A 21,312-nucleotide genomic window follows, 5' to 3' on the forward strand; every position below is an offset into this window, starting at 1 on the left:
TGGTGATAAGACCGCCTTTGCACGCTCTATTTTCTTTTCTAAGTTTCTACTGTATATGTGTTTACTTTGTATATAATGCGTGTGTGCAATAAAGCTTTAAAAAAAACACACTTTTCGACTAAAGGTTTTAAAACGAAATCATTATCTTACACAGGTGTGCGTATTATGGGTGGGGCCGTTCCCCGAAATGGCACTACTGGAGGTAGGCCTTCCAGGAGGCTTCGGGGCTGACGCCGCAGCACTATACTCCCATCTGCAACGAAATGACACTTGTAAGTATTTCTCATCTTACTTTTCATCAACTCCTAGATCATCATTCGAGACGAAAGAAATTTTATATGGAATATTTTAGAAACGTTGGTGTTCAAAGGCGGTCTTATTGCTAAGTATCAAAATATTTATGTCATTTCTAGCCATAATTCTTACAAAATGGTTATCCGATGAAGTAAAATTATCTCGAGGAATTTACCTCTAACGCAAATTTTCTAAATGTTTATTTATTTATTTATTAAGAGCACAATACACGTTTATTACATATTACACGTTTTTAAACATAGCACACATACAAAAACATGGACTGATGTGCACGTCAATTACAAGTGCACATAGTGCCTAAAGGCATTGATTTAATGTTACTATGTTGATTTTTATATTGATAAATAAAATAGTGAAATGCATGTTTAAAACGCAACGACTCGCACAGACGCGAGAAGAACCAGTTAGCAGGAGATATCAGTCCGAGTCCAGATTTATTTTTGTACTGGCTTTTAGAAGCCGCGTGGTAATTTTAAAAACAGCCAGGAGGAATAGGACAATGAATACTGAACAGTGAACTATTTCAAGCGCTTGTGAGCGCGAGCTCGAGCACAAGAGTGAGCGTAAGCGTATCTTCCATAGGAACTCAGCTTTTTTCCGGGATAAAAACCCAGCCTATGTTACTCTCCGGCCCATAAACTATCTCTATGCAAAAATTGATGGACTCAATCTGTAGCTTTGTTGCTGCGTTATTGATGGACAAACAGACACACTTTCGCATTTATAATATTAGTATGGATTTGATACCTCAATTTTCCAGACAGATGACGCTTCGCGTTCGGTGTATATTGTATTAGATAGCGGAAGACAGTTTGTATGAGTAAAACAAATACCCATTTGATTTACTTTTAAATCTGTCTACTTTGTGATCTTTTGAAACGTCAAGTCCATCTGTTTGCACTTACTACCACAGACTGTTAAACTTATCAGTTTATTGATACAAACATCTTTTTTTATTTTATAATGTAATGTAGGTAAAGGACGGGCGCACGTAAAATGCATTAGCGTAAAGAGCATTAGAGTGAACGACGTTGACGTGCACTGAGCGTCGCCGCTCCGGACCGTCATACACAATGGCTCCTTTATTATCCCGCCACTACATCGGGGATAATGCAGTGGGACATTTTAAGCTGAACTTCTCTATGTACTCAGTCAGTCCCGGAGTAAACTAGTATCGTTCTTTTTATAAATTTAAAATGCATATAAAAATTTTCGGAACCGACAGGATTTGAACCTGCGACTCTCTGGCAATCGTGGCCTGAGCGCTTTCACCAATTAATTATTATTAATCACCGCGATTGCCCGAGAGTCGCAGGTTCAAATCCTGTCGGTTCCGAAATTTTTTATATGCATTTTAAATTTATAAAATTGATAATTCCTTGAAATTGATAATTGGAGGAATTATCAATTTTATAAAAACAATAATAAAAAATATATAAAAAATAGTAATAATAATATATAAATAATATTATTTTTTTTAGTGGATATTCCTTTAGGGGCCTTTGGCGATTTTCAGTATGGGAAAAACTTGTGGGTATCTCAACATGCCCGTGTTGACAGTGGGGTGCATACATTCAAATTCAAATTCAAAATTCATTTGTTTCAAGTAGGTCTAATTAATAAGCACTTTTGAAACGTTAAGTCAGTCTGTTTGTAGTGACTCTACCACCGGTTCGAAGAGCAGATTCCACTGAGAAAAGCCGGCAAGACACTCAGCAGATTGCTCTTTTTCAACATCATTTTAAAGTTTAACAATCTTTAGAATTTTTCTGTTTTGTGAGAGATGAGAGCGGAGTGGCCTGCTTCCAAGCAGCCTTGTCATTAAGGAATTCATCAATCGTGTAGTAATCACGATTTGTTAAATGTGTTTTAATATATTGTTTAAACTTAGGTAAAGGTAGATCTTATATTACCTTCGGTATCATGTTATAAAATCATATACCCATCCCCACGAGGATTTCTGAACTTTTCTCAGACGATATGCAGATATCACTTATTTATGTCCGTTTCTAGTTAGTCGACTGTTTATATCGACTTTTTGTTTATAATTACTTATGTTTTGTTTAATAAAGATAATATAATAATAAATATATTGCGAGGCTACTGTAAGTATACCTATTTCTTTAAATTTGGTACGAAGGGATTCGCGTGATCTAAGTTTATATATCGATCGCACAGCTGTTCTGTAGTATAAATATAGTTTCTATATCAGCAGCTCTGCCCCATAACAAGATCCCATACGACATTACACTATGGAAGTGTGCAAAATAAACAAGCCTAGCAGTTTCAACATCTGTTAACTGTGTAATTTTTCTGACAGCATAAGCAGCTGACGTATAGCAGCATAGAGTGCATATATGATCTGCATACCCTTTGCATACCCTCTATGCACGCCACTGCGTGCTGATTATTGATGTCCACAGGATGGCACTTTGTAGGACGTCTTAAAGTGTGAAGTTTTGCTCTGTTCATAAGCGTTGCTTTTCTACTTATCATCTGCTTCGTCAATTATCCTAATAATGTCCTACGAATATATACTTATTATAAATGTGGGGAGCGTTCGGCAAACTCCGCCGAGTCTTCTCGTCACCCATACCGCAATGCCTGAAGACAAAAGTTTTCGATCAGTGCGTCCTGCCGGTCATGACTTACGGTGCCGAAACGTGGACACTGACAGCGAGGCTAATTCACAAACTTCAAGTCGCTCAGCGTGCTATGGAAAGAGCTATGCTTGGTATTTCTTTGAGGGATAAGATCCGTAACGAAGTGATTCGCCAAAGAACTAAAGTAACTGACATAGCCTTTCGTGTTAGCGTACTAAAGTGGCAGTGGGCTGGTCACGTTTGTCGGAGGACCGATGGACGTTGGAGTCGAAAGGTTCTCGAGTGGAGACCGCGTGTCGGTAAACGGAGTGTCGGACGCCCCCCTACTAGATGGAGCGACGACCTCCGAAAAGTGGCAGGCATCGACTGGATGAGGAAAGCCGAAAATAGGAAAAGTTGGCGCTGCTTGAAAGAGGCCTATGTTCAGCAGTGGACGCACAATGTCTGATGATGATGATGATGATGATGAAATGTGGAAGAGTGAATGTTTGTTACTCAATCACGCAAAAACGGCTTAACGGATTTAGATAAAATTTTGCATGCATGTAGCCTTTGACATGGAAAAGAACAAAGGCTACCTTTTATTCCGATTCCTTAAGTAGTTCTTAAGTATTGAAAGTTGTTTTCGAGCAACGCTGCGGGCAGACAGCTTTGAAATTTGGTATGCATGTCGCCTATGCTATGGAAAAGAACATGTACTTTATATACCGATCTCTCAAATTCCCGTGGTAGGATTAATAATTGTTAACTAGTGAAGCTTTAGACCCAATTCTGAAGTCCAAGCAGACGAAGACGCGGGCAGAAGCTAGTATTACTATAAAAAACAAATCTAAAGGGTGATGTACATTTTTACGGAAAAAAGTTACATACTTATGCCCGTTTTCAATAACAGTCAAGGCAATACCTAAGTAAATAACGCCTAATTAACGAAGATTCCTAGGCATGTACCTTTCACCAATCGATTTTCACTATGCAACTCATATAAACTACCCAAACGGTGAAGGAAAACATCGTTACGAAAACTGCGCATACCTAAGAGTTCTCCATATTGTTTTCAAACGTGTGTAAAGTCCACACTGAGCCGGCGTGGTGGACCACGGCCTTAACCCGTTCTCATTGTGGGAGAAGACCCGTGCTCTGTAGTGGGCCGGTGATGGGTTGACATGATAAATAAATATACTACGACGATACACACATCGCCATCTAGCCCCAAAGTAAGCGTAGCTTGTGATATGGGTACTAAGATGACTGATGAATATTTTTATGAATAATATACATAAATACTTATAATATGCAGATATACACCCAGACACTGAAACATTTATGTTCATCACACCATTTTCCAGTTGTGGAGATCGAACCCTTGGACTCAGAAAGCAGGGTCGCTGCCCACTGCACCAGTCGGCCGTCAAATGATGAATAGAATAGAATAGAATAGAATATACACACATAGAAATTTTTTACACATAGAAAGGCAGTTGACAAAGCCTAGAAAAGTATTCAAAACAGTATACCCACAGCCGGGCGTACAATTATATTATTAAATAAGTATAAAATTAAAAATTAAAAAAAACAATCTAAGTATAACCACAATATAAAATCAGTGACAAAATATATATAGATTATTAATAATTTAACAAAACTGTTTTAAATTTGAAGATAGGGAGATATTTTATATTATCTGGCAGCTTGTTAAAAACTCGTATCGCCATGATGTATGTACTTTTGCGGTATAAATTACAGGCTATGGGTGGCATATCAGTGCATCCTTCTGTCTTGTTGGTCGCGTACGTAATTTCGATTTTTTTTTTGATTCCGATTTCCGATTTGATGAAGGATTACATATTAAACCGTCCATAAAATATATTCAAAAATGTATAGGTTGGTAATTAAACTACTTAATATGGAAGTTTTGAGTTTGGCACTTGAGTGCTTGTTTCCATGGGGTTTCGCATTTCACTTTTAATCAGCACCTACTCGCGAACAGAATGAGAGTGAATGAATGAAAGCAATCTCTCGCTACACAAACACTGGGAAGTAAACAGGCCGCGAGCTGCCCTTGACCCAGTACCCGCTGTATAACTGAAATAAACCGCGCCCACCGTTACAACGCAATACACTTCCCGGCCAATTTTAATGTAGAGTACTTCACAGAACAGCAGGGCTAGCGCACGATGTTTGTGCATTGATGGACCAAACAGATGGGAAATACCATTGCTTGTAAAAGCTGAATGCACAGCTGGATGCACATTATATTGATATTTGCCTCTTATTATTGATAACCTGTGGACCCCACACTAGGCGACCTGTATCGTGGGGCCCAGTTAACAGATTGCCAAAATTGATTGCTCGGCCAGAAAAGAGAAATTGATGAAGGTGACAGTTTTAAATAAAGGAATTAATAAGGTAAAAAACGAAAAAATAAACAAATAAGCCTGTGTATATTATATAGTAGGTAAGAGTAAGTTACATAATACATATTATTTCTACATATATAAAATAGTAAGATAAATAAATATATAAAATTTTACTGTACGAATTTTAATATCTTTTCAGTGTCATCGTATCCAAGTGTGTCGAGCCAAAATGTTAACTTTTCCTTAGCCTTCTTTACAGTTAGGTCTTTAATATATATATATATTTAAGAATACTATTGTAGACATGTGCATCAATATAAGGGAAAAAGCGTCTGGCAAATGCTGTTTTAAGTCGTGGTAAGTTTGCTTTGTATACTCTTTTTTTCGTAACTTCGCTATGATTTGGGACATTAACCATTTCCTTATGTTTCAATAGGGTTGTTTTTAAAATAAAAATTTGACGAACATTTAAAACCTTTTTAAACAGAGCAACACTTCCCAGGGCATACAAGGAACACCTCCTGCAGAGTTCCATAATACAGCACCCCGTAATGTAGTCCACATCACCAAACTAGACTGGCGCCACAAAGAACCTGCATCGCGTTAACGAACAAGTTCACAAAAATTGACAATATATACAACTTCCAAGGATGAATGGTTGGAGTAAGATCTTCCTTATGTTACGGTCGAACGTATCACCATAGCTCATGTACACGTAACTACAGTAAAAACGTATGTTCTTAGTTGTGCACTTTTGACAGAGTCGTCGTCGCTGCTGTGATAAATTTCATGACGTTAGGCTTCATTGGATCGCGAGTCTTCTCCACTTTTAGTGGGTGGAAGCGTGTCGGAAGCATTTCACCGTAGTTGTCTGGGTCAACGTTTTCACAATATCTGTCCATCTAGTAGGTGACCGCCCTCTTGTTCTTTTTTTTGACCTGTCCTTGCACCACCAATCGTTCAATCGACCCCTCATTCCTTGATATGAGGCCCAAATTTCAATATTCGTAGCTGCACCGTCGACACGACGTACAGATACGTTAACACGTACATGACCCTTTAGAATAGAAAATAATTTATTTTTATTGCTTTAACTTTTTTTGGTGTTGTAAATGGGAGTTGTTTGCCACTGTCTGGCGTGCAATTTTCTTATATCGGTACTACGAATTTATTTTGCATATGAATCTCTAACTCGACATTTGTATACTTCTTTATAATTGTTTTTTTTTTAATAGTAATATTTGACGGACCAAGCTCATGGCACTTCACAGCACTTCACATGGTCTGCGACATAACGCCCTGTATCCATTAACCTGAGACATAATGTGCACGTAATTACATCGGCAAACAAGCTGTTTAAGCCGGAACACAGTGTTGCAAAAATGCTGCTAGGCGGCAGATAAGCATAACGGTAGTACGCTTCGGACGAACTATGTTGCAAAATATAGAATAGAATAGAAAAACTTTATTGCAACACAACAAAAAAAGGAAAATACAAGGAAAACAGTAATAGTACTTAGTGCTAGGGTGCAAAGGCGGCCTTATCACTAAAAGTGATCTTTTAAAGGCAACCTGAGCGTACCAAGCCGATAAAAGAGTGGAAAATGGATGGTGCATAAAGTAAGTTACAAAAAAAAACAAAAAAAAGAAATGTAATATAAACTTACATGAACCTACATACTACATTTACATATTAACTACACAAATACCAACATAAATTTATATATACTATGACAGATATATGTGATATATATTTATGCTATTATAAACTTACATACTACTCAATTACATAGATAAGTAATAATTATATCCAAAATATTATATATACAAAATATTTACAACAACCGATTTTCCTCTGGTCTTGTCTGGTGAAAGGCTTTGACCGCGGCACGACCACCACCACTCAGTAACCACCCCACCGACAAAGACGTGCCGCTAAGCGATTCAGCGTTCCGGTACGATGTCGCGTAGAAACCGATTGGGGGTACTTTACAACAGCACTTGAGATTACAAGCAAACGCTAACTTGTAGTGCGATAAAAGAAAAAAAAAACTACTATGCATATTATATGTATAAAGTAAATTCAGATTCACATACAAAAATGTTTTATTCATGTAGACTTATCACAGGCACTTATGATTCAGCAAATGAATGCTCAAATTCATACATTTAACATATACACTAATGTTAGTGAGGGTGATAACTGGATTCGTTAACTTAAAACTAAAGTTAGGAGGGTTCCAAACGCGCCCTGGTCTAAGAAGGGCCCACAACAAACTTAGCCAGGTTTTTTTTTGTTATCACCATCTCACAGTCTAGTTAATGTTGAGCTATGAAGAAGCAATTCATACCCAAGCTTTTTTATCATACATGTAATCCTTAATATTATAATGGGATTTTTCTATAAGCTTACGTTTCATATAAACTTTGAACTTATTGAGAGACATCTCAAGGATTTCATCTGGTAATTTATAAAATGATATACAATTACCCCTAAATGAATTTTTTGAAATTTTATGCAGCCTAGTAAACTGCACTACGAGTTTTTTTTACTTCTAATATTAATATTATTAGAGTCCACTTTCTTTTTGAATTTTGTTATATTTTTGTGTATGTAAGTACTAAAGCGAATGCGCTTCCATTGAGCATACGACGATCCAAATCACTGGCGATATTTAAAAGAGCAGTTAAGGCCCATTATATTGTTAACGACTTTTAATAGTATGTATATACTTACTGATTTATTGTATGTTATAGTATTTAAATATGTAAGTGTTGTTATTATATATATTAGTTTATTTTTATTTATTAATTATATTATTTATATTTTAATTTTTTTGTGTACACTAGTTTATGTATTAGCATGTAGTTATTCGCATGTATGTATTTTAATATTTGTACCACCAGCAGTCTATTCTCCTCTTCTTTTTTTTTTCTAATTCTAAGGTTGCCAGGCAGAGATCGCTATTAAGCGATAAGGCCGCCTTTTGTATTACTACTTCTTTCGATATGTTTCTGTTTTTGTTATATTTTAAATATGTTAATGTTGTGGTATACAAATAAAGAGTTTAATAATAAAATAATAATAAAGCTAAGTACCTAAGTAAGCTAACTTGTACTCGGTAGGTACATCTCTACTCTACATTGAAAGGCAGGTAAGAAATAATGGAGTATGCATATAAAAATGTTCCCTAAAAAAGCAAGTCCGGTGCAATTTTTGTGAGTTCGCGACCCGTTATTTCAAGTCCGGAGAGGCATTTGTTTCCTCCGACAGCGCTATCTAGGACACGTTTGTGGGCCTCGAGACTCGTCCGTCCGCTTTTGTTGTTTCTAGTTTTCATTAAGCTCCACGTTTCAACGTGACCCAATTGATACTTTTCCTGTTGGATTTTTTGATACGGAATGATTTCATGACCGTTTTTTAATAGTTAATAAAATAAAAATGCCATCTATATATTGTCGTTATTTCATATTATTATTATACAACATTATTTATTAATTTATTTATCCCTCAATTTGAATGCACAATTTTATAAATTTAAAATGCATATAAAAATTTTCGGAACCGACAGGATTTGAACCTGTGACTCTCGGGCAATCGCGGCCTGAGCGCTTTCACCAATTTTCTACTACAAGTAGGTAAACCCTTGACTGCAATGAATGACAGAGCGGGCTAACCTGTTAGAGAGTACGGTAGTCATATCGGTTTTTTACGCAACATCGCACCGGAACACTAAATCGCTTAGCGGCACGTCTTTGTCGATAGGGTGGTAACCAGCCAAACCAGGGAAAATTCTGAAATTATCAATTCCCAAATTGTCTCTGCCGGGAATCGAACTTGGGACCTCCTACTTAAATTCACAGCGCTCACCATTGTGCCGGGTAGGTCGTCATCGTCACTCGTATCGCATTTGTGCTGGATTGCATTTATTATTAGTTAGCCTACATCCCAAAATACACAGTGACGCTCCAGCTGCTGTCCAACCGTCATCAATACCTTACGTCTAGAATGATATACATGTGATACAAATTGCAATCTATGAAGACAATTCAATTAACATAAGACTCAATTCGCTATACTCCGCGAAAAACAGGAAAATCTTATAATTTCTTGACTTAAACACAATAAATAGTTGCTAAGTCTTAACAATCGTTCATTGTAAAGGCAACATCTCCTAAGGATGCTCTGGTGCCGGAGCGAAATTATTGAGAGTATATTTTGTAAGATCTGTTTGGAGTGGAGTACAAAGATTGAAGAAGATATAAATTGTAACATGCAGATTCTCCTGCTTTTCGCGGAATACATACTAAATTAAGCTTAATGTTTATTGTAAATTCGTGTGTTAGTGTGCGTAAATTCATGTGTGTGTGTGTGTGAGAGAGAGATGGAGAGTGTGTGCGTGCGTGCGGGAGAGCGTGCGTGCGGTCGTGCGTGCTTGTGCAAGGTTTTTTGATAGTTAAGTTAATTAATCGGAAGTTTTCTTAGCTATGGATGAAAATTTATTTATTTATTTTACTTGCATCTAGGCTTAACATAGTTATGAGGCCGTGTCAGGGCGTAGCAATAAGAAACAGTTTGACCCATACAATTACTACAAATACACGATTTCTGTTTTAGGATTCTAAAAATAATCGATCCAAGATGGCCGCCGCTACGAAATGGTGGATTACCTACATCTTCACAACTCCCTCTTGGATATCAAATGAAAGGGCTAGAAAATGTATACCACATTGAAAGCCAGGGGCTTTTTTTTTAATTTATATGTTATGAAATATTTTTATTTTAGTACTCCGCCGCATAGAACTGTCCCCTAGCAGCGGTAAGGCGACGTTATATCTCGGCTCCCGTGACGGGAGTGACACAATGTCCCGAGCTGGCCACCAGTGCTACAAGGTGCACGCAGTTGGCCCCAAGGCAAGAACCAAACCTGCGCACGCCAAAGTGCTGGACTATTACCGACCACATATTAAGGATACCCAGGTCAGTAATTTTGTTTAGCAAGTAAGATTTTTTTAATTTAAGCAATTTAAATACCACTTGCTTTAAACGGCAAAGGAAAACATCGTGGGGAAACCTGCATGCCTCAGAGTTCTCCATAATATTAATCCCTACTTCCCTATCCCTACTAATATTATAAATGTGAATGTAAGTATGTTTGTTACGCTTTCACGCGAAAAGTACTAAACCGATCTTCATGAAACTTTTTATACATATTCTTAGAGGTATTAGAAATAATATAGTATACTTTTCATTGAAAAAAAAAAGTTACGTAAGATAAAAAAATGTTTGTGAAAAAATCTCAAAATCTCATATATGACTATAGGTGTATACTATGTAGCAGTACGCTGCCTCCCAAAATTACGCGGGCGAAGCCGCAGGGCACATCTAGTTAATAATAAATATTTATTAACCACAATAAATAAATTACAATATACTACAACAAGAGAACAGAGTAAAAGAAAAAAAATACAATAATTCAGAAATATGTTGCTTCCTTGTGGTCAACGGGTCACCTACTCAGCTCTGTGCCGCAGCACCACGGCACGGCATGTGAAGTCTACCAATCCGCACTTGGCCAGCGTGGTCGACTGCGGCCTAAACCCTTCTCATCCTGAGAGCAGACCCTGGCCCCGTAGTGGGGCGGTAATGGGTGATGATGATTATGATGAGTAAGCTGTTAGCGTAGCCTTATTACACAGGGTAGACTAAGGAGAAGAAACAGGTTGTTACAAAACATAAAATAATGCAGACAACACAAAAGAAATAAATCAAAAAATGTAGCCATGCAAAGGCGACCTTGCTGCAAGCAATCTCTTACAGGCAACCTTTGAATGACAGACCTTTGAACACAGGTTTAAGAATATACAGAAATAAGTGTACACGACTATTATTGAAGCAGTGGTTTTTACCACTCAATTTTAGAATGGTTTCTCGAACAAACTGCTTGTTAATTCATACCATTTAGCAGTTGACAGTTATTATATTACCTCTTATGTTCTAAGCGTTCACTATAATATGGGAAAATGGGAAAAATATTGTGAGCGAGCAACATTCCGCGGGTGTAAAGTGAGACGTGCGCAGGGCGTTTTCACTGTTTTTGGACACAATGCACTGCATACTATAATGGCTAAACGAGAATATAGAGAACTTCTAAGTGTTCTTAATTCAATAAAATTAATATATAACTATTTTTAATGAAGGTAATCTTTTGGGTTGTCTAACTAATATTGCTTTTTTGTAGATGTACACCATACCTGAAGACTGCCCTTCACGGATAACTCATGATACCAGTAACTACCTTAAATCAGACAATCTTTTCAACAAAGCTAAATCCTTGACCGATAGCGATGAAATACTTATATCCGACGAATTCTCCTTGGAAGATATACCTGAAGGTATCCCGCTTGAGGACCCATTATACGATAATTTGACTAAACGAAATAAAAATGAGGGAACAGGTAAACATTCACACATTGAACCATCAAAACAAAATTATGACATTAGTACAGAAACAAATAATAAAGTTAATACAATTATACAAAATCATACAAGACGAGACGAAAATGAAATTCCTAAATATAATGAATATTTAACAAACCTTAGTAACATTGTTTCGAACCATGAAAACTATAACAGATTCAGTGGATTAAACATAAATACAAATGAAGAGAGTGAAATCCCAGAAGAAAATGAATATGTAACGGATATCAACAGACCACATGAAGTTTATTCGAATAAAGATATAAATATACATGATGTAGCACGATTAAATGAAAGTGCAAAAGATGATAATGAAATTCCAAAAGAAAATGGGTATATGGACGTAATAAATTTCTCTGTAGATAAAAATAGCAATAGTTTAATAGATAACAAAAATAATGAACATAGTAAAAGCGGTGATATAAAAGAATTAGAAAACCTAGTTACCAAAGAAATAAACAAAACAATACACATACAAGATGTATCAAAGGTATCTAATGAAGTTATACGCGATACTACACAAATTCAAGGCTACAACCAAAATGGTGCTCAAGAAGAATTTAAAGTGCACAATACTGAGGAAAAGCTGGCAGTCGACAATCCTTCGTTAACGAGTTTCCATGTTATAGATTCAGAGAAAGATCTAGATGTACCAACGGGTATAGAAGGACCGATTCCTGCTATAGTTTTGCCGCCAAAGAATTTTGTCGCCCCATCGGATATAGGTATTAAAATTTATGATAATTTTTTTGTAATTATGATTATTTTTGGACGGCCGAACGGCACAGTGGGCAGCGACCCTGCTTTCTGATTCCAAAGCCGTGGGTTCGATTCCCACAACTGGAAAATGTTAGTGTGATGAACATAAATCTTTTCTGTGTCTTGGTGTTTATCTATATATTATAAGTATTTATGTATATTATTCATAAGAGTCAAGAATCAGTTATCTTAGTATCCATAACACAAGCTACGCTTACTTCGGAACTAGATAGCGATGTGTGTATAGTAGTATAAAAAAAATATATATATATTTGCACTACACATGTCAGTTAGCTGAATGTTTGAAAATTTACTTGAATAAGTTCTAGGTGTCCTTTTTAGATATATTTAAAAAAAAAACAAGCGACTGAGTTTGCTTCGGACTAGTTCTTAGACGTTTCAATTAGTACATCTGTCATTTTACTGACTGCCTTAATGCTTTATGACGACTCTAAAGTAAATTTACGAACTAAAGGAACTCCTTACGAACTACTTTTACTAACTTAGCCACATTAAGGGTTATTTAAAATTCATAAAAAATTATAGCTATACATTACACTTAGTTCCTTTACTAAAGTTACCTTTTTAATATATATTAATGGTCAAAATAGCTCTAATTGAACCAAATAATAATATTAATTACTTTGTATTTCATTTACAGTTCTGCCAATGAACTCTCAATCGGTGTGGAGAAGATTTCCAGAAGTTCCCTACAACCCGTATTACTACCAACCGTTTTATTATAAGCAAAACTATTATATTAATTACAAGCCAGTGTTGCCACCTTTTCAATAACTATATATGTTTAAAAATTTGATGAATGTAATGTATGAACTTTTAATTTAAACGCTCAATATATTGCTGATGCATTTATAACATTATTATTGTAAATATTAAACGTATACTTTTACATTTCCCTATAATCTAGGGTTGTCTGGAGGAGATCGCTTAAAGCGATAAGACCGCCTTTGCGCATTTTTATTTTTCTTGTATTACTGTTTCCAATATTTATTATCTTTATCCCTTCCTTGTGTAAAATAAAGAATTTATCTATGTATATCTATATATGTTTAATCGTAGAGTGATCAACCCTGCACTAAAAGTATTCTGTATATAATATATATAATACTAATCTGTATTATGTGTCAAAACCTAATTATGTTAGTATATTGTAGTAGTTTTTTTACTCTTCAAACGCAACAATGCATCTTTTGTATGACCCTCATTTGGTTAGGTCATAAAGTAAAAAAATACATTATATGCCACATAATAATATCACAATCAACTGTCATAAAATTAAACCTGTATATACATACAGTCTAAAACGCCAAATCAAGTATACCATCTCAAACTATATATTTTCTTGGCCGGCAAAAAAAAAAAAAAAATGCAAATGTCTTTTAGTGTCACAAAATTCATATGCGTCTAGGGACTAAATGAATGGTGTAAAAAGCTTATGTATTGTTATAATTTTACTATCTGCAAAGAGCCACTTTTTTATATATACATAAGACTGATATAGTTATTTCGTAAGTTGCGTGGAATAATATAGCAATTAGTTATTTATTTAAGATTTTCTATACTAACCATATTGTGTGATTTATAATAACTACTACATTGTGGCCACTCTGTTTAAAAGTTTTAAAACTTATTAAACATAAGGACATTGAAATAAAAACTTTAAATTAATTATTATGGCAGCAGAAAAAATAGGCTGTGAAGTTTAATATTATATTTATTTTTATTTTAAGTAAGTTAATTAAATAAATACATAAATTTGAAAACAAATGCTGTTTATCATTGACATACTTCCTATCTTACTTATAAAGCCTGCGATCAAAACCTGCTAATGCCAGAAATTAATATTCAATCTAATAAAAATCTTTTGATCACAAACTGAATTAGTAGCGATTGCTTTCTCGGAATCTTATGATAGGCAGTACTAAATTGAAATCCATGTCGTGGATAGCCAATGACTTCAATTAAAGATATTTTGACGACCTCCCTTGTAACAGTGAGCGCTATGAATTTAAGTAGGAGGTCCGGGTTCGATATCCGGCAGAGGCAATGTTACGCAATGTAGGAATTCATAATGTCAGAATTTTCTCCGGTCTGAAATAGTGGGAGGCGTTAGACAAGTTACCACCCTACTGACAAAGACGTGCTGCTAAGCGATTTAGTGTTCCGGTGCGATGTTGCGTGGAAACCAATTAGGAGAATTACTTTTCCTAACAGGTTAGCCCGCTATCATCTTAGACAGCATCATCAAGTGTGATTGCAGTCCAGGGCTAACTTTTATTGGAATAAAAAAAAACTTAACTTAATCTGCAATCTTGAATATTTTGGATAAGATCGTGGGTTAAGATGTCATCACCATAACGACCGCTAAACGGCCATTACCGCACGTAGGTCTTTTATATGGACTTCAAAATTCAACGGTCATGTGCTACCTCTGACCAGCGACTTTCTGCAACTCTTTTGATGTCGTTTTTCCATTAAGTAGCTCCAACGTGAGCTTTTCTAATATTTCTGGCTTAGCCTGCGTCATCCCTGACCAACAGGTGTTATTGTATCGAAACAAAAGTCAATATATGAAACAATATGGTTGTTTATAGCATAATGTTTACTATATCCATATAAAGTTATTATATAGCTTATAATAATGTCTCTGAAACTATACTTGACGAAGGCAAGTAATATTTAAGTTTATTGGTATTTAGGTTGGTAACTTATATTTTTTTCAGGATTTATAAGAAAATTTTGAAAATACTGTCCCTCCGAAGACGTTAAATTGAGGATGAAAGTTTTAAGCCAAATTTTGGGGAAAGATTAAAGAATAGCCTTTAAATCACACGAAGAATATTGTAGTAAAAGTCGCCGGGAGCCGCCAGTACAATAAAATATAGGTTGTCCGGATGTCATTATGTCGATAATGTGGAGCTATTGTTAAAACCTTGATAACGTGTACCGACATTTACGATAACAACATTTAAGTAAAAGCTCACTATCAAATGTTTGTTTAAAGCTCCCAATGATACGTCTACATAATGCGTAGTTGATTAGCCGATTGGCGAAGTGGGCAGCGACCCTGCTTTGAGTCCAAGGCCGTCGGTTCGATTCCCTCTACTAAAAAAATTTGTGTAATGAACATAAATGTTTTCAGTGTTCATCTGTATGGAATACTCGGTCGAAGTTGCGGGAAGAAGCTAGTATCTAATAAATTTAATGTGATTGAAAAAAAGACAATGTAAAAAGTGCATTCAATGCAAATTCGGTCTTCCAATTAATTCACTAACGAAGTCATCGCTTTGGTGGCGTGACCGGTGACTCATGAATGACGTCTTTCACTTATTATGTTTACTTTTATTTACAAAACGTCTTTATGCATCCAGTGTCCACATATCCCACAACTGGGCAAAGATCTTTCCTATTATAATCCATGTGGACGTAGAACTTAGGCTCCCCACGCTACTCCAATGTGATGTTCAACAATAATGACATTTTATAAGAACTACAGAACGTCTATAGACATACAGTTTCCACATATCCCAGTACTGGGTAAAGATCTCTCTTATACGCGAAGAATCTTAAACCCACCACGCTACTCTGACTATGGATTGACGGTGTCCAGATGGGTTACCGCGCCCTCCAAAGCAATAAGGGTATTGAGTATAGGAACACTATTAGCATTATTAAGCACAGGCCAAATCTCTTAGAGACGGTTTCAAAGCAAAGTCCCACCACGCTATTCCAATGCGGTTTGTCGGGCTCTAACAATCGTTAGCACGTTAGTTTTAATAACCAGGGCCGAACGCTTATCGTGCTCTTAAAGTACAGGAGTGAACACTGCCAAATGCCTAACCCCGGGCTGGTAGTAAAACTATTTAGCAGAAAACCTAACAATTCTTGACATGACCTGGGAATCGAACCCAGTACTTCGAGAACCTTAGCCGAACTTGCTAAAAGACCAATAAGACAGTTAATTACCTATATAAAACGTGTAGGTTGTACTTAATATATACAATTTAGGAATAAGGTCGATACTCGATATATTTGACCAATGACATATTAGTTTAAGAAGAGCCGTCAAAATGTATCCTACTTTTTATTTACGTATGAAGAGCAAGCTAATAAAGCATCTCGTTTCCTACTGGTTTGCTTAGCAAATGCCTTGATGACAGGTTGAAATCTTATTAAAAAAGAAATAAAACAATATAGCTTATGAAACTCGCTAAGAATGTAGCTTTCTATAAACAAAATAATGATTTAAGAATAAAGGATGGATTCATATGGACTTAATCAAAATTGGGATAGAGGCGGTTAATAATATTTCAGTAGCAAAAATAGCGTATTGTATAGTAATAACGGGTTGCACAAAGTGTTGCCGTTAATACTATACAATACGCTATTTTATGTTACCACAATAACGTTTTTGTTTTAAATAGTTGACGCTAGGTTTTTTTTTATTATCAGTCGTATCTTGATATTATTATCTATGTACGTATTTGATTACTGAGTCACCAAATGACCAACCTAATGTTATTAAATTGCCAGGGAATCCTTAAAAACTTAATTACTTCAAGATTGTGTCATGGAACATGACTAATACCATGTTTTTTTTTATTCCACTACAAGTGAGACCTTGACACCGATCTAACCTAGTGCTAACAAATGACGCAGTCTACGATGGTAACGGGATTTTCGGGGGTATATTGTTATATTCATACCCCTAATCAGTTTGTACGCGAGATCGTGCCGGAACGCTAAATCGCTAGGCGGCACGTTTCTATCCGTGGAGTATGTAACCAACATGGTTATTAACACTATATAATAATAAACGTTAAAGCCCACCAATCTGCATTGGAGCAGCATATGATAATAAACGTTAAAGCCCACCAATCTGCATTGGAGCAGCATAGTGGGAGCTGACTGCAGGTCTAAGACATTTGCACTTTAGTAGTTCACGTTGCTTATAGATCTGGTATAACACTTTCAACCTTATACCATCAGCACGGCTAGCATAGACAGGAGACAATTATATCCCCGGGGAAAGGATGTAAATTTCCTCCCTCAGCTTTATAAACTCAGAGCACTGGCACTTAGAAAAATAATATCCAAATAATGTATGTGTAATAATAAACGGGGGTAAACTTCTCCTATTCCATGTTCTTATGCTTTAGCAGGAGGAAAAGTTTGTTTTTCCACCACAGGTATAGTCAATAGTCTATGTATATATCATTATAGCCAAAATATTGGACATTGCTAGACACGAATTTGAAACAAGTTTTTAATGCCCATGACGGACAATTTAGTTTCAGATGCGGGCTATCAACGGAGAGCGCGATCATGTGTCTTAAGCAGTCTGTACAATGTTATACAGGAAGACGAACACCCGTGTACGCTTGTTTTTTGGATCTCTCGAAGGCATTTGACATGGTGTCCTACGATGTTCTATGGGAAAAGCTAAAGAAAGTTGAAGTACCATTGGGGATTAGGAGGCTATTAAGATTTTGGTACTTAAACCAAACGAACTACGTTAGATGGGGTAGTGCGTTTTCCCTCGATTATAATCTAGAGTGCGGTGTATGACAAGGAGGTTTGACCTCGCCAATCCTTTTTAACCTTTATGTGAATGACCTAATTGTTGAACTTAGCAGAAGACATGTTGGATGCTGGATTGACAATGTTTGTGTTATTAATCTTAGTTATGCTGATGATATGGTTCTGCTGGGTCCAACAGTTAGGTCAATAAAAGAGTTGTTAAAAATTTGTGAGGTGTACTGAGTTGTAATAAATAAACAAATATCATATTTTAAAAAAACTGAACTATTAGGATAAATGTAAGGTTTATTATTTAGTTTCCATGGTAACTAGAATAGGTAAAAAAATGTATAATGTTTTCTATCTCACTTTGTCCTATATTCTTGTGCTTGTGTTTCTATTGACTTATTTTTTTGTTTCATTGAGTTTGAAATCACAGAAGTTTCACTTCAAAAACGCAAGTTTTAAAACAAACATTCAGAATATCTCACTAATATCTCCAAATAGTCTGTTTTACTCTTTAGTCTAGTTATATACCATTTTTACTAAGAGTTATGAAAGTTTTTATGTAAACATTTTGTTTGCAGCTACAAAATATTGATGGACTATTTGCTGTTTATCTGTAGCCCAAGGAAACTAGGGAACTTGATTGAATCAGTTCTGATAACATAACTAATACCTGTCTTTACTTAGATGAGGCTTTCATATAATATGGGGATTAATTGGAACCCTAGCAGTTTCAAACAAAGTTACCTCAGAATAATTGCAAAAAATCATGTATGAATGCTTCCCAAAAGCCTAGTCTAGAGCCTAAGAGCGTAATGAGTATTTGATTATGGAAGTTATAATATGTTTTGATGACTCAAATGAGATTAGAGAGAAAATAAAAAAATTATTAGCAACATTTTAATATATATTTTTATTCAAATGAATTCAATCATACATTACAGAATTCTTGGTTTTTCTTTTTTTTTTTATTCATTTATTAATGTACGTTCATTAAATTATAATAAGTAATTACAAAATAAACCTTATTGGCATTTTAAATGTTATTATTACATACATAATATAAAAAGTTATGCTTTCGTTCGCTTTCACTCGCGACGCCATAATCTTATGGACAATATATTTTTTTTATTTGTTTATCACCACCACTATATCTGTAACATGTTGAGCAAACCTCCGCATATGAAAACACATCAAACCGAATCAATCATTGTGCTCTTTTGCCCATAAAATTTGCGTTAAAGCTATGTGGACAATTTGTTTTAAATTAACTACAATTAAATGCACCATATGAACGTCCCACTCTGCTCTACTGACCAATTTTACGCAGTAATATCATGCAAGCAATACTTTGGAAGCCACACATAACTATGTCTGTGAGCAAGACTAAATTTGCACAAATATGCAATTTGCAAATGTCATTTTGTATGAATTGCTCTGCCGCTCAAGGCAAAATAATAAGCATACACATTTTGCTTATAGTAAATGTTATGGGTGAAAAAACTTAGCTCATACCTATAAGTACAAAAATAGACTTCCACAAAGAAGTAGTTAGGCATGTGGCTGCGACTAAAGAACTAATATACAAATAATACTGATGTTCAACACAATTATCAATTGGATGGACTAAGATTCAAGGATTTTAGATAGTTCACTGATAGCTATAAGACTTTAACATATAATTCTTTGTAATTGACATACATTTACCGATCAAAATAAAAAAAAACAAAATTGATATTGCTTACACAACAATCACTCTTTACATCAATCGTTTTGGTAAAACAAATTTGTGTAAAGAATTCCCTACAGCCACCTTAAATGGTCTGGATCTGAAGGAGAAACTCTAAAATTGGACAACTAAAAACTGAAATGGATAGATTTAGTACTCTCTGAATAAAAATAAAATAATAAATCCTATCGTATGCCACTCTTGAAGCGGGCGACAATGAAGCATTCAATATCCTTCCACGAGAGTAACAAAATGCAATAAAATTTAACAGTTACAATAGCGATTTCTCTATACTCATAGATAAATACGCGCCGGGAGCGTGCGCCCGGGGCGAGTAAACATTTGAACAAGATTTACTCTTACGAGAATATGTACAGAGGCATGGAGCGACCGCTGCAGCTCAGAGCGCAGCGGCGGGACATCATTGGCTCTTGAGCTCCTTGCCGATGGTATAGGACACGAGGCGCGCCCAGTCGATCTTGCTGCGCGTCACGGGCAGCTGGCGGCGCAGCGCCTTGAACGTGGTGTCGGACATGGTCTGGTAGTTGTCGGACAGCGCCGTCTGGTACGCGCCCTCCGCCTCGGCCAGCAGCCGCACGGCCTCGCGCGCCGCGCCCGCCTCGCGCGCCTCGCCCGGCGCCGCCAGCGGCGCGCGCACCTCCTTGGAGCTCACGAGCTGCACGTTGCCGTCCTCGTAGTAGTGCACCTGCACGCGCAGCGCGCCGCGCAGCTCGGCCGCGCCGCCGCCCAGCGTCAGCGACCACACGGAGCGCCAGCGCCCGTTCCAGTAGTTCTTGGGCTGGAACTGGTGCTGCTCGATGCACGCCACCAGCGCCACGGCACCCGCGTCCAGCGCGCGCCCCACCACCAGGCTGGCGCCGTGCTTGTAGTGCTCCGCCACGTAGTTCGTCAGCTCCACGTCCAGCGCCGCGCGCCACGGCTCCGCCAGCCGGTCGGGCTCGTAGGGCTCGTACTCGGACGCCTCCTTGCGCAGGTGGTCGTACTTGAAGGAGCGCTTCGACCGCGGGTCGAAGAAGCGGCCGCCTCCGAGGTCATTGTGGTCGGTGACCAGCGTGTGTAGCTCCGAGCCCTCGAGGCGCACGGGCGTGAGCTGGTCCTTGTTGTACTGCGCGAACGCTCCGCTCGCGCCCTCTTTAAGCAGCGTGTCGTTGTTCAGCAGTACTCTCACATCATTGAACACTTCGTTAAACTCTCCCGGTGGCGAATGTAGTATAAAATCCGAAACAATTCTCACTTTTTCCTGATCACTAATCACATCGTCACCGTCCGCCGCCATTGTTGGTACTTTTGACAGAGTGACAGATAATAAAAGAATAACGACCATCAACAATATCTTGGTATGTCAACTAGTGATGTGACATGTTAGAAGAGTCAATAATATAAGTCCACCAACCAAGTGTTCCTGCACGTTTTAAAATATTTAAATATGAATTTAATAAGCGTGTTGAGATTGCTTTACAAAAACATGTAATTTTAGAACTTAATTTATGGTCATGGTAT

General features: G+C 36.8%; 2 protein-coding genes across 2 annotated transcripts in view; one reads left to right on the plus strand and one right to left on the minus strand.

Annotated features, from left to right (window-relative positions):
- The window catches only part of LOC120632981 (alpha-2-macroglobulin-like), a 64,973-nt gene extending 50,775 nt beyond the window's left edge, over positions 1–14,198 (plus strand). The window contains exons 26-29 of the mRNA XM_039902990.1: positions 155–272; positions 10,063–10,256; positions 11,518–12,481; positions 13,177–14,198. Coding sequence (XP_039758924.1) covers positions 155–272; positions 10,063–10,256; positions 11,518–12,481; positions 13,177–13,310 — 1,410 coding nt within the window. The 3' untranslated portion in view covers positions 13,311–14,198. The remainder of the gene's footprint in view (positions 1–154; positions 273–10,062; positions 10,257–11,517; positions 12,482–13,176) is intronic.
- Positions 14,199–18,956: 4,758 nt separating this feature from the next.
- Positions 18,957–21,136, minus strand: LOC120633286 (F-actin-capping protein subunit alpha). Its single transcript, XM_039903467.1, has one exon. It carries the CDS (start codon positions 21,134–21,136, stop codon positions 20,213–20,215), a length of 924 nt encoding a protein of 307 aa, XP_039759401.1. The 3' UTR covers positions 18,957–20,212.
- Positions 21,137–21,312: the final 176 nt, after the last annotated feature.

The sequence above is a fragment of the Pararge aegeria genome, chromosome 21 (genome assembly GCF_905163445.1).
Source record: "Pararge aegeria chromosome 21, ilParAegt1.1, whole genome shotgun sequence".
Classification (NCBI taxonomy): domain Eukaryota; kingdom Metazoa; phylum Arthropoda; class Insecta; order Lepidoptera; family Nymphalidae; genus Pararge; species Pararge aegeria.

Coding starts and splice junctions, on each gene's coding strand:
- LOC120633286 (XM_039903467.1), bottom strand. CDS start 21,136: ATGGTCGTTATTCTTTTATTATCTGTCACTCTGTCAAAAGTACCAACA.